The sequence below is a fragment of the Ranitomeya variabilis genome, chromosome 1 (genome assembly GCF_051348905.1).
Source record: "Ranitomeya variabilis isolate aRanVar5 chromosome 1, aRanVar5.hap1, whole genome shotgun sequence".
Taxonomy (NCBI): domain Eukaryota; kingdom Metazoa; phylum Chordata; class Amphibia; order Anura; family Dendrobatidae; genus Ranitomeya; species Ranitomeya variabilis.
This window is the reverse complement of record NC_135232.1, coordinates 442,019,711-442,033,942: the sequence shown is the minus strand read 5'-3', so window position 1 is coordinate 442,033,942 and position 14,232 is coordinate 442,019,711. Positions and strand designations below refer to the sequence as shown.

Genomic DNA, 14,232 nt, shown 5'->3' with positions numbered 1-14,232 from the left:
CTGTTTCTGACCTTTTTAGCAGACACATGGATGTTAGTGGCTTGCTGGAGGTCATTTTTCCGGGGTCTGGTAGTAGTCCTGCTTCTAGGTTGTTGCCCCCCTATGGCCCCCTCCACAACTCTTGGTGTACTAGCCTGTCTCCTGGTATCTGCACCATGCTCTGAACACTGTGTTTATAGACAAAGCTACCCTTCCTGCCACAGCTCACATTGATGAGCCATCCTGGATGAGCTGCACTACCTGAGAAATAGGAGTTGTTCCGCTAATTGCCTATCATTTCTACCTGTTGTCTGTTCCATTTGCACAGTTCCCGGAGAAATTGATTCACAATCAGTGTTGCTTCAAAACTGGACAGGTTGATAGACTTGGAGTTACATTGTGTTGTTTAAGTGTTCCCTTTATTTTTTTGAGGTCTGTGTATGTATATATAATATATATATTAAAATTATAATTACTGTAGATCATATGAGTATATATCTCATAAAATTACCTCCATTTGAAGGCATTATCTTACAGTAGGGCAATCTGTGTTCTTAATCAGCTTCTTAATTCTGTTAATTTGCTTTCTTCGTTGTATAAACCACTTCCCCTTAGCTTGATATATCCGTTGAAGAATATAAGAGATGTAATATTTTATGTAGCTGGGAAAATAGAAATGTTCATTTTTTCTGTTAAAGTAACATCTTCAAGAAAGTATTGGCATTACTTGGGGACACAAGTTTGTCTAGAGGTCAATGGTTCTCCTGAGGGTTTGCCTTATCTTCACAAGTGAAGATTTACATTTACAGCAGCAATATAAAGATTTATGTATTAATCTCTAACCAGAGGATAATAAAAGAGAGCTTTCTGCCTTTGACATGTCTATAAAGTTTCTTGAGTGCTTTGTGGCCTTAAATGAAGGCACAGTGAATGAGAAGGAAAATAAGTCCAATAGAAAATGGAGCATTTTATCATTTTTTCTCATTGAAAATCTGTCTGCAGTTCGTCTAGGCATAGACAAGGTTTCATATCAAAAAAGGGAAATCTTAAATTAGAGATGTTTAATTGTATGTGAATGATTACATTTGAAATAGTGCTGTGCAATGGCCACACTACCTTTCGTTACTTTCCATTCTTTAGTAACTATACAAAAAAAAGCAAGTTAAACGAATAATAACCATGCACATTAGTGGGAAAAATGCAATATTAAATCCTCAATGCAGAACACTAAGAAACAACACAAATAGTTGAAAACACCATTGAGTTACACGCGAAAATCCAAACTGGTTGACCAACAGCGGCCAGAATATCCCTACCTCCTGTACATAAAGGTCCTTGACCAATGCAACGCATAAGTGCCACACAACATAAAGTATCATAAAATGGTGTAACAAAATATCTGAAAATATTAAGGCTCATCTACCAAAACCAAGATCCTTGGTGAAGCCATGTGATGTGTCGATGGTACACATGGGGACACGCAGACCCCCGACTTCCTCTTGGGTCTTTGTAATCTTATACAGTCTTTATTTTTTTGCAGTAACACAATTTATTGCTTCATAATAAAAGGCAAAGGTCATTCGCTGCCAGGAAGAGATGAAGTAATATCCTCTTGAGGAATAAAACCTTTATTTTAATTATTTAAAAAAAATAAATGTATAATGTTTTAATTTATTGTATTTACACTCTGTGTTGCTGTATTTTATGCTAGTCCTGGTTTTGGTGGATCAGCTTTAATAGCTGTATATGCTGTGTTACATTATATAATTGCACTTTTGTTGTATAGCACGGTGGTGCTTTTTTAAATGGTTTTCAACCATTTGTGTTGTTTCCTTGTGTTTTCCATTGATACTTTAATAAAACTGCATTTTGAAACCCACTAGTGCGCTCAGCTATTATTTATACAGCTTAGCTCTTGGATTTTTTGTGTTTTTTTTTTTGAGGAGGGTGGGCGGCGGGGACAACGATTTTGCTATGTGAGCATGTAGTGACTAGAGATTATATCTAGGTTGTGCCTGTCGATTTTGCTTTATTTTGTTTTAATAACTATGTCCCTAGCCCTGCCATGTGTTCAGTGTTTTTACCTTGAACTGCAGTGGTGGCACCAGCCATCGCTATAGCCAGTGCCCCCATTGCAGACAAACGTAAAGGAAGGTGACATTCTTCTTCATGGCTCTGAACGCACGGCAGGACTAGGGGCATAGTTAATAAAACTGCAATAGTTACCAAACCGGACGCTGTAGCTGGTGCCACCATGTCATAGGATGTGGTGCCCGAACACTACATTGATGGAAACATTGGACAGGCACCACAGAAGGGGGGCTGCAGCAGAGGCATAGTTATTGAAGGAAATGTAATGTAACTTTTGGGGAGTTTTAGATTCTTTAAATGAAAAAAGGATCAGTCCACTTCATAAACATTTTGTCTAACTTTTTCCAACAGGATCACGTTTGTGTGATTATGCACTATCCCCCAACCAGTACACTACCGATAGCAAAGCAGTGTCTTTATGCCCAAAGCTTCCAGTGCCAGAAAGGTAAGTAACGGGAAGTGTCTCTTCTAAACCGTGCACATTTCTCTATTCTACTGCAAGGTACCGTTAAAGGGAGTCTGTCCGTAGGATCAACCACCCCTCCTAAGCTATCTATATGGGCATGTAGACAGTAGCACGCTGAATAAAATGATACCTTTATATCTGTAACGATATCTTATTCCAGAGAAATAAAAAAAAAATTTTCTTGTATGTAAATGAGCTGTTAAGATCTATGGGCCGGACACAGATCTCCCTGACAATCTGCCTCCAGAGCGTATTTTATGTGATAGGAGTAGGTGATGAGTAATGGATGCTCTCTGCTTTTCTTACCTCACTGCAGAACAGTGTTGCAATATAGCAGAGCTGTGAGACCTGCAGCAAATGTGTTTGTAAGGAGACAAAGATCAGTTCTAGTGTTCTGTGTTAGTTTACATGTCTTACACTGGAAATTACCCCTTTTTATTTAAAATGATCTCTGGAGGCAGATTCTCATGCAGATTAGTGTCCGGCTCATAGATCTTTACCAGCTTATTTACATATAAGAAAAAAAATCTCTCTGGAATAAGACATTAGATTGCGGATATCTAGGTATCATTTTATTCAGCTTGCTATGAGCGACATGCCCATATAGAATGGCTTAGGGAGGTTGATCCTACTGGCAGAATCCTTTATTGAGATGTAGTAATATCTGGGAATGTCTTGTGTGGCATTACTTCCTGCGGTCACCTCCACTGGTTCTGCTTCCGTGTATTGTTAGTAATGATGCTTTCGGAAATCTACAGTGTCTTTGGATAACTTTGGACAACTATCATCATGCAGTAGACAAAAGGTGGGTTGATCAACCTCTAATTTATGTTATAAAGAAGCACTTGGATGCTTATTCCAATGAAGCAGGGCACATTACTCCCTACTTCATCAGAAAATTAATATTGTATAAAGGAATAGCACACCAAGAATAGGCACAAAAAGGAATACTTTTTTAAATAGTTTTAATTTTTACCTTCATATCCAAATAAAAAAGTTATTACACTGCAGACTAAAGTATAGCAACATTTTGAGTGAGGTTCCCTTCTTCAGGCTTGAAGGGTATGTGTGGAATGTCTTTGTTGGATGAAAAAATGCAAAAAATTCACTGGTGTCACTGGAGCCTGGGAACCAGAAATAGTGTCACGGGGATACTGTGCAGTCTTGTTTCCGCGAGCTCCTGCACTGGTCAGAAGTGCTTTCCATCCTATCAAACCGCGCAGTTTTTTTCTTTGCTAGCAGTGCAAGGGTTAATCTGTTCAGTTGAAGCTCCTGGAACTTCCTTACTTGGATGATCTCAACTGTTCAGTGTTGGCCATCCTCGCCTCTGGCACTTGGGGATTGCCAGTGTCCGTTCTTTCTGCCTGGTTTGGAGTTGGAGGTGTAGTTTGTGGTTGGATGTTGTGTTAGGAGATTGTTGCTTGGAGTTTTGTCTGTGTACACTTCATCATTTTCTCCTATTTGGTTTCTCATTCCTGAAACTCCCTTGTATCCCACTCTGTTGTTTGGTGTCTGTATTCTGTATGGTTAGCGCACATAGTTCCACAACCAGTGTGACATACAGTTTGGAAATGACTATTGCCCATCTAGAAGGAAACCGGTGGTACAACATGAGAGGTGTTAGAGGAATGTAGATAAAGCATTGATTGTTGTGCCTCTTCTTGGTGTGTTTATTCCTTTATGTAATGTGAACAATCATCATGCGTCCTCATTTCTTGCAATCTATACTTTTTGGAATATCTTTGCACATGTGCAAAAGGTTACAAAGTTGTCACATTCATAGCAAGGATCACTGTGATTGCAGCTAACACTATATTATCCCCTTAATGACAGCCAATTTGTCTTTTTGGAGTGAAAAGAAAAAGGACGGCACTGCCCCACGTAAGACCCTTAGACTGTGTGTCTCATAGGTGTATTTATGTACCAGAATGGTTCCGCTATACTTGAAAGATTCAGGGTGCTCTTCCAGAAAACCACAGGTAATCCACTTGCATCAAAAAGAAGAAACGAAGAAGGCACTCACCGATCTGTTTTGTTCTCTTGCTTTATTGAATTTCCATTAAAAGTTCATGGCCGGGAGAGTGAGAATAGGAGCTCGTATGAGCAGTATTTGAGTGCCTCCTTGTTTTCCTCTTTTTGATGAAATTTGTCTTTTTACTGACCTGAGATAGAAGAGACTAGCCTCCCCATACAGGTGACAATCCCGCAGCTGTCGGCTGTCCACTATAGTATAGCTGACAACTTGCTGCATCAGCCATGATCAGTGTTGTTCCCTTCCATATCTGTTTAACCCCTAAGATGCTGCTGTGAGTAGTGACTGCATTGTATAAATGGCTAACAGAGTATCGGGGCTTCTTCTTTATCCCCATCGGCACCCTGAGATCTTGATCTTGTGGTCCTGATGTTTGCCATGGCAGTTCAGGACCAATTAGCGGCCTCAGTTTGCCTCCTGTAGTAACCTGTTCACAAGTTATCAACATTTAGGTGGAAAAAACACACTTTTTAATTCCTCTCATATCACTTTTCATTAATTCCTGAAAATCACCTGAAGGGTTAATAAACTACCTGACATCAGTTTTCAATATGTTGAGGGGTGCTCTTTTTTTAAAATCGTATCACTTTTGGGTTTCCTGTATATAGTACCCACAATGTCACTTCAATTCTGGATAGGTCCCTTAAAAATTTATTTTGTTGTTTGTTTACTTGGAAAAAGGAAAAATTGCTGCTACATTTTTAAACCTCCTAAAATGCTAACAAAATAAAATAACATTTTACAAATGGTGCTGATGTAAAGCAGACATGTGGGAAATGTTATTTATGAATATTTTGCTGTGGTATGACTATCTGAGTAATGGGATAATCATTCAAAGTTTGAACATTGCTAATGTCTTTACATTTTTGTAAAATTTCTGATATTTTTATAAGTAAACACAAAACATATTGACCTAAATTTACAATTCTCGTATATTCTAATGTGTCATGAAAAAACAATCTCAAAATCACTAGGAGCTGTTGAAGCGTTCCAGAGTTATCACATAAAGTGACACCGGTCACATTTCAAAAATTTGGCCCGGTCACTAAGGGGTTAAATCGCCCTTCTTTACAAAGACTGACATAACTTACATATGTGTTCAAGTGGCTAATGCCAAATCTGGAGTTTTTTCCCTAGTCCCACTGTTCTGCTGCGTAGAATTCATTTCCTACTATGAGCTGGAATAGATTTACATGTCTTCCTCTATGCTACGTAGTATATCTGGTCTAAATTATGCCCATTTGGACGGTTTTGTTCTCCCAAATTTAGTGCTAATTTTAACAATAGTATTTTTTCAGTTATCATTTGTGACAGTTTTGGCTGCGCAGCTTTGTAAATGTGGCCCTCGGAGTTTAACTTTTTAAAACATGTCCAGTACATTCTCTGACATGGCTTTCCATCAATAAGTAATATACAGTACTTATATATTTTTTAGATCTTGGCTGCTGAATAGCTTGGCACACCTACTTTTGTGTTATTGAATATACAGAACGAGCGCTTCCTGAACTGCACTCGCACAGACACTGAAGGATCCGATGAGACGTGCACACAGTGTCGGTGCTTACTGTAGGCTAATCCCTGTCTCCTATCTGCAGCACACGCTTGCTGCACACTAGATCACATAGTAGGGGGCGGGCGAGGCAGAGAATGATGAGGGCATACCCGGAATGACGGTGTGTATGTGCACCTGTTCTGCTCCTGCATTGTTAGTGCAGACATGCAGGCCGGGAATTCAATTTAGGCACAAGCAAGCACTGTCAATCATGCTAAAAGGGAGGCGACATGTTGATTTAGGATAGCGGTGACCCCATGACCTCGCTAAGGTATCTTCATTTGCATATGCAGTAAAACAATTTTCTGTACCACTAAAGAAGGGGAATCTATTCTGCAGTTATTAGATTTATAGGGGCTGAATCCTCTGTAGGACTGTATGGGCAGTTTAAATTTTTATTTTTTATTTTTTGGGTGGGGGGGGGGGGGGGGTGGCAGACTCCCATTAAGCAGGCATGTCAGGAGAGCTGACAGGTCATCTTAGGCTACTTTCACACTTCCGTCAAAGTGCCTACGTCGCAATGCGTCGTTTTGGAGAATAAAAGGAATCCTGCAAAGTTGCCCGCAGGATGCGTTTTTTCTCCATAGACTTTCATTAGCGACTCATTGCGATGTATGGCCACACGTCGCATCCGTTGTGCGACGGATGCATCGTGTTTTGGCGGACCGTCGGCACAAAAAAGTTCCATGGAAGGTTTTTTTTGTGCGACGTGTCCGCCATTTCCGACTGCGCATGCACGGCCGAAACTCCGCCCCCTCCTCCCCGGACATTACAATGGGGCAGCGGATGCGTTGAAAAACTGCATCCGCTGCCCCCTTTGTTCATTTATTTCACAACGTCCGTCAGTACGTCGGGCCGACGCAAGACGACAGCCCCGTACCGACTGAAGTGTGAAAGTAGCCTAAAAGGTATACTGCCAGCAGGATTTTACCCCCCCCCCCATTCTCCTAACCATTTACATGTGAATGTAAAATTTAGGTATTTCAAAAACAACTCCAGCAATACCTTTACATGGACAAGCCTGTTCCTCTGTTTTTCAGACATCAGTGTTTGAACTGATATGCAAATGATGCTGAAGAACTGTTTGTAGATCTAAAGCCTGTGTCACTCCAGCTTTATTCCCCCTCCTAGCGCCACTACCTCCTCCTTTACTGATGGCTCTTTTGTCTGATGTCAAACAGCATAGAGGTTGTCAGTCAAGCATGGAGAGTAGTGATGAGCGAGTGTACTCGTTCCTCGGGTTTTCCCAAGCACGCTCGGGTGCTCTCCGAGTATTTGTTAGTGTTCGGAGATTTAGTTTTCATCGTAGCAACAGAATGATTCACAGCTGCTAGCCAGCTTAAAGGGAACCTGTCACCCCGTTTTTTCCGTATGAGATAAAAATACCGTTAAATAGGGCCTGAGCTGTGCATTACAATAGTGTATTTTGTGGACCCTGATTCCCCACCTATGCTGCCGAAATACGTTACCAAAGTCGCCGTTTTCGCCTGTCAATCAGGCTGGCCTGGTCAAATGGGCGTGGTGACATCGCTGTTCCTTCCCCCAGATCTTGCTTAGTTTTCCGTTGGTGGCGTAGTGGTTTGCGCATGCCCAAGGCCCGAATCCACTTCATAGGTGTGGAAAAAGAGCGCGATCTGCGCTATTCCCCTGGTGATCGGTGGGGGCGGCCATCTTCCTGTGGCCGCGCGTGCGCAGATGGAGCGCTCTGCTGCCCGGGGCTTCAGGAAAATGGCCGCCCCCACCGATCACCAGGGGAATAGCGCAGATCGCGCTCTTTTTCCACACCTATGAAGTGGATTCGGGCCTTGGGCATGCGCAAACCACTACGCCACCAACGGAAAACTAAGCAAGATCTGGGGGAAGGAACAGCGATGTCACCACGCCCATTTGACCAGACCAGCCTGATTGACAGGCGAAAACGGCGACTTTGGTAACATATTTCGGCAGCATAGGTGGGGAAATCAGGGTCCACAAAATACACTATTGTAATGCACAGCTCAGGCCCTATTTAACGGTATTTTATCTCATACGGAAAAAACGGGGTGACAGGTTCCCTTTAAGTACATGTGGGGGTTGCCTGGTTGCTAGGGAATCCCCACATGTATTCAAGTTGGCTAGTAGCTGTGAATCATTCAGCTGCCGTGATAATAACTAAATGTCAGAGCAGTCATAAATACTCGGTGACCACCCGAGCGTGCTCTGGAAAACCCGAGCAACGAGTATACTCGCTCATCACTAATGGAGAGGCAACTCTGGGCATGGCATAGACCTGGAGTGACAGAGGCTTCAGATCTGCAGTATCCATTTGCATATCGAATCAAATGCTGATTTATCAGTAACATTAACAGACTGGTCATGTAAAGATATTGCTGGAGTTGTCTATGAAAATGTCAAATGCATATTATAGATAGATAGTTAGTTTGGGGGTGAAATCCTGCTGATAGATTCCTTATTAAGATGTGCATAAAATGAATTCTACAGCCATGCAGTGTTTTTTAGATTTGTACACACGTGGTCAAAATTGTTGATACCTCTCGTTTAATGACAGAAAAACCCACAATGGCCAGAGAAATAACTTGAATCTAACAGAATAAAAAAAAAAACAACAAAAAAAAAGACCCAAACTCATGAAATAGGCCTGGACAGAAATTATGGTACCCCTGAAAATAATGTGACAAAAGGGACGTGTTAAATCATGGTGTGTCCACTAATTATCATCACAGGTGTCTACAATCTTGGATTCAGTGAGTGGGCCTGTATATAGGGCTACAGATACTCACTGTGCTGTTTGGTGACATGGTGTGTATCACACTCAACATGGAACAGAGAAAGCGAAGGAAAGAGTTGTCTCAGGAGATTAGAAAGAAAATTATAGACAAACATGTTAAAGGTAAAAGATATAAGACTATATCCAAGCAGCTTGATGTTCCTGTGACTACAGTTGCACATATTATTCAGAAATGTAAGATCCATGGGATTGTAGCCAGCCTCCCTGGACGTGGCCACAGGAGGAAAACTGATGACAAATCAAAGAGACGGATAATACGAATGGTAACAAAAGAGCCCAGAAAAACTTCTAAACAGATTAAAGGTGAACTTCAAGCTCAAGGAACATCAGTGTCAGATCACACCATCCGTCGTTGTATGAGCCAAAGTGGACTTCATGGGAGACAACCAAGGAGGACACCATTGTTTAAAAAAAAAAATCATAAAAAGCCAGACTGGAATTTGCCAAGCCACAAAGCTTCTGGGAGAATGTCCTATGCACAGATGAGACAAAAATGGAACTTTTTGGCAAGGCACATCAGATCTATTTTCACAGACGGAAAAATGAAGCGCCTTATTTTTCGGACTGTAAGACGCACCGGACCATAAGACGCACCCCAAATTTCCACTCGGCCTGGGACAACTCATAAGGTCCTATGGCTTCCAGTACCATCTATATGCTGATGACACTCAGATCTACCTCTCTGGCCCAGATGTCACCTCTCTGCTCTCCAGAATCCCGGAGTGTCTATCAGCCATATCCTCCTCCTCTCGCTTCCTCAAGCTCAATGTGGACAAATCTGAATATCTTTCCTCAATCTTCCCTACCTGATCTAGCTATCAAAATAAATGAAATCACACTTTCCCCTGTCCCCAAAATCCGCTGCCTCGGAGTAACCCTTGACTCTGCCCTGTCCTTCAAACCGCACATCCAAGATCTCGCCACCTCCTGTCGCCTGCAGCTCAAAAATATTTCCAGAATCCGTCCTTTCCTCAACCCTTGCGCTGCCAAAATGCTTGTGCATGCCCTAATCATTTCCCACCTCGACTACTGCAACATCCTCCTCTGTGGCCTACCTTCTATAATCTATAATAGCAGCACTCCAGTACTTTGCAGGAAACTTGCAAAGGGAATGATGCTTATTACATCATGTGGCGATACCACCGATGAGTGAGAGGGCTATTGGGGAAAGCTGGAGTGCTGCTTATCTCTTACCATGTCACAGCCCCACAGGGTCACATTAGCTTTCCCCCTCCTGGGCGTCCCTACTGAAGGGCGGGCTTGCCATATGTCTTACCGAGACACTCGGTGCCATTCCTGTCGCAAGTCCTTTGCATATTCAAGTAGCGCTGTTCCTCTCCTGTTATGTGAATAGCTCCACCAGGTCCCGTTGGCATTACCATCACCAGACTGCATACAGCTGCCTTTATTCCCATAATTTCATATGACATCCAGTTTTCTCCAATAAGGATATTCTGATGAAGGTCCTATGACGGACCAAAAACGTTTAATTTAATCTATTTGGTCTGGATGTACAATAAAGAAGGAATCATTTTTTTCAAATACTGAGTGCCATGTAAAAAGCCTACCTAGGCCTCTTCTCTGTCACTTCCAGTATATAGACAAAGAGGGGGGCTGGCTTAGTTATTGCAATGAGCCAGTCGGCCATCCCCTTCACACAAAGCACCAATGACATTTCAACCCAGGAAATGGTTTTCCTTGTCCAGCACAGGGCAAGAAGTTACCCTGCCTAACCTAGGACAGGAGGGGATAGCTGAAGATTGGTGCAACTATGTTAATAGAGGCATTTGGTAAGTTGTTTCACTATTTACATATGTTTAAGCATAAAATTAATCATTTCTTTACTAGACAGCCCCATGGATTTAGCTGCCATTGCAGAATCCACTCATGGAATACCAATAAGAAATCTTGTAATTTAGGAGTTATTCTAGCTTTTGAGGAAGCAAGGTGCTTATTTGTGACTAGATGGTGGCCCGATTGTAACGCATCGGGTATTCTAGATTCTAGAATATGTATGTAGTTTATGAAGTTTTCAGAATAATGCAATATATACACAGGATTCGGCCGGGCACAACCAATTAGCGAAACGTGGTTCAAATTTCGCGCCAATTCGCGCCTGTCGCTGATTGGTCACGCCCGGCCGGCCGCGAACAATCAGTGAAGCCAGGGCCGCCTCCAGGTTTTTGAGTGCCCCGGGTGAAAGAGTCTCAGAGGGCCCCCCTCTTTAACACATACCACGATTCATGATGCACAGATACAGCAGAGAAATATACCACAGCCCACGTAGCATATAACACAGCCCACGTAGCATATAACACAGCCCACGTAGCATATAACAGCCCACGTAGCATATAGCACAGCCCACGTAGTGTATAACACAGCCCACGTAGTATATTGCAAAGCTACGTAGTATATAGCACAGAGACGCAGTATATAACACAGCTCACGCAGTATATAGCACAGCCATCGTATATAGCACAGCGATGTAGTATATAGCACAGCCCACGTAGTATATAGCACAGAGACATAGTATATAACACAGCCCACGCAGTATATAACACAGCCCACGTAGTATATAGCAATGTGGGCATCATATCTCTGTTAAAAAAAAGAATTAAAATAAAAAATAGTTATATACTCACCTTCCGGCGGCCCCCGGATCCAGGTGAGGCATTTAGCGACGCTCCGGTCCCAAGAATGCATTGCGGTCTCGCGAGGCCGCTACGTCATCATCTCGCGAGACCGCAATGCATGGCCCGGAGCGTTGCGAGGAGCGGGAAAGGCGCCAGAAGGTGAGTAATGATTTATTATTTTTTTTTATTATTATTCTTAACATTAGACCTTTGCATAGGCAGCATCAATAGTAAAAAGTTGGTCACACAGGGTTAATAGCAGCGTTAACGGACTGCGTTACACCGCGGCATAACGCGGTGTAACGCAGCCATTAACCCTGTGAGCGCTGACTGGAGGGGAGCATGGAGGGGGCACTGACAGAGAGTAGGAAGGGGCGAATTCCCGGCCGGACTGTGCCCGTCGCCTGCTGACCGCGACCAATCAGCGACGCGGGATTTACATGACAAACAGACAGACGGAAGTGCCCCTTAGATGATTATATATATAATCATGATAAAAAAAACTATCAGGCTATGTGCACACGTTCAGGAAAGTGTGCAGAATTTTCATGAGAAAATCTGGACTTTTTCCGCAGGAATACCGCATGCGTTTTTTGCGCTTTTTTTGCTGATTTTTCACCTTTTTTTTCTGGAGCTTCCCAATGCAATAATATAGTGGCAAAAACGCAAAAAATCCGCAAAATTAATGAACATGCTGCGTTTTTTACCGCAATGCTTTTTTTTTTTTGCGGAAGAAACCGCAACATGTGCACAAAAATTGCGGAATGCATTAAAAATGATGGGATGCTTCTGTATGGAAAACAGCTGAAAAAACGCGAAAAATCCTGTACATGTGCACATACCCTCAGTGTGGCCCTGATTCTTCAAGACAGGTGTTTTGAACTCTAGTTTTGATGACCGTTGTCTTGTACCTCTGCTGGAAAAGTGTTCCAGTCATGCATTAGCGTACATTTCTGTCATACTTTACACCACTTTTCGCCCTCCAACAAATCTCTGCCCATTTTTAAAAAAAAAAGTTGATGGAGTTAGCTGGGAGTAGCATAAATAGGCCAAAAGTCTCAAATTGTTTATGCAACTACCAGTTGCTGAAATATTTTGCGACATTTCAGATAGTTTTGCTCAAGAATTTTGGCAAAAAAATGCACTTTTCTATTTTGTATGTATCATAGAATCGTCGAATGTTAGAGTTGTAAGGGACCCCCAGGGTCATTGTATCCAACCCCCTGCTCAATGCAGGATTCACTAAACCATCTGAAACAGATGTATGTCGAGCCTCTGTTTGAAGACTTCCATTGAAGGAGAAGAAAACATGTTCATACTGATAATGAGTATCTGGCATGCATTATGCCAATCCCACTATCACTCTGTACTCTTGACATCTGACAGTTTGACGGAACCTGACAAAAATCCCTATCCAAATTTCCAGGTAATGGTATAATTTGTTAGCAGAAAGCTATGCAGTGCAAGATGCACTGAATTCTTTGTAATTTTATGCATGCGTCGAATCCACATCTTACTTATTTTCAAATGGATATTCCTACAATTGCATTACTTTTCACAAAGCACATCAATCGTTTACTTAACATGCAAACTAAGCCCAACAAAGATTTTTTTCTCTTTAGCTTTTTTGTGTTTTTTCATCCCTCTCTGCCCCTTTGAGTATCCAGCTTCACATAACTGAATGGGTGGTCTTATTCTTACTCTGTTAAAACTACATATCTCAGTTTCACTTGCTTCTCCTCAGTGCTGCAGACCTTTTGCTTTGTGCCTTTGATAAGTACCGTACTACTTCTCTGAGCCAACATCAAACTAATCTAAGTGTAGAATTCACCTCATTCTTCTGTGCACTGTCTGCTCCTGCATAGTAACCCTACCTGACTGATTTTCTATTTATTTTGCCATCTACATCCGTATATCTGCAGTTTGGTTTTACATCGTTAGCTGATTTTAGCAGAGCTCAACTCTGCCACAACAGCAGTGCATAGCTGTGTTTGAAGTCTGCTGTTGACACGTTTTGTGAAACTGCAAATGCTGCTCTATTGATGCATTTGACAAAAGATAATCCTCTGCAATATGCATCAGTAGAGTGTGGTATTTGCCGTTTCACTAGTCTGTCAGCAGCAAGCAACAAACACAGCTCAACTAATCTCCGACCTTGTGTATAACCTAATCCTGCAGTATGTCTGTCTTCACAGACACCCTATAGAGAATCCCATCCTGCAGTATATGGCTCCCTTCGCCCCCTTTCTGCAGTACTCTTCTTCTCTGTCCTCTGTATACAGCCCCATTCTTCAGCAAATCCTCCCAGCCCCCTGTATATAGCCCAGAGTCTCTGGTCTGCACATGGTCAACCATGACCTGGAATTACTAAAGGACGGTTCCAAATGGCAACTAGAGGGTAATCCTTAGGAAGGGGAGGTGATATATGGAAAATGGGGCCGACTTAACCCCTTCCCGACCTTTGACGCCACGTAGGCGTCAAGAAAGTCGGTGCCAATCCGACCTGTGACGCCTATGTGGCGTCATGGAAGGATCGCATCCCTGCAGGCCGGGTTTTTTGCGGATTTTTCAAAAATCGTGCGGAAAAATCTCACACGAATCCGCAACGTGGGCACATAGCCTTAGGGTTGGAATTAGAGTTAGGGTTGGAATTAGGGATAGGGTTGGAAATAGGGTTAAGATTAGGCTTGT

The 14,232-nt window shown here is 42.4% G+C and overlaps 1 protein-coding gene across 1 annotated transcript in view; it reads left to right on the top strand.

Annotated features, from left to right (window-relative positions):
• Positions 1-14,232, top strand: part of SLC44A1 (solute carrier family 44 member 1) — a 153,257-nt gene that overhangs the window by 54,284 nt on the left and 84,741 nt on the right. The window contains exon 5 of the mRNA XM_077249395.1: positions 2,422-2,515. Coding sequence (XP_077105510.1) covers positions 2,422-2,515 — 94 coding nt within the window. The remainder of the gene's footprint in view (positions 1-2,421; positions 2,516-14,232) is intronic.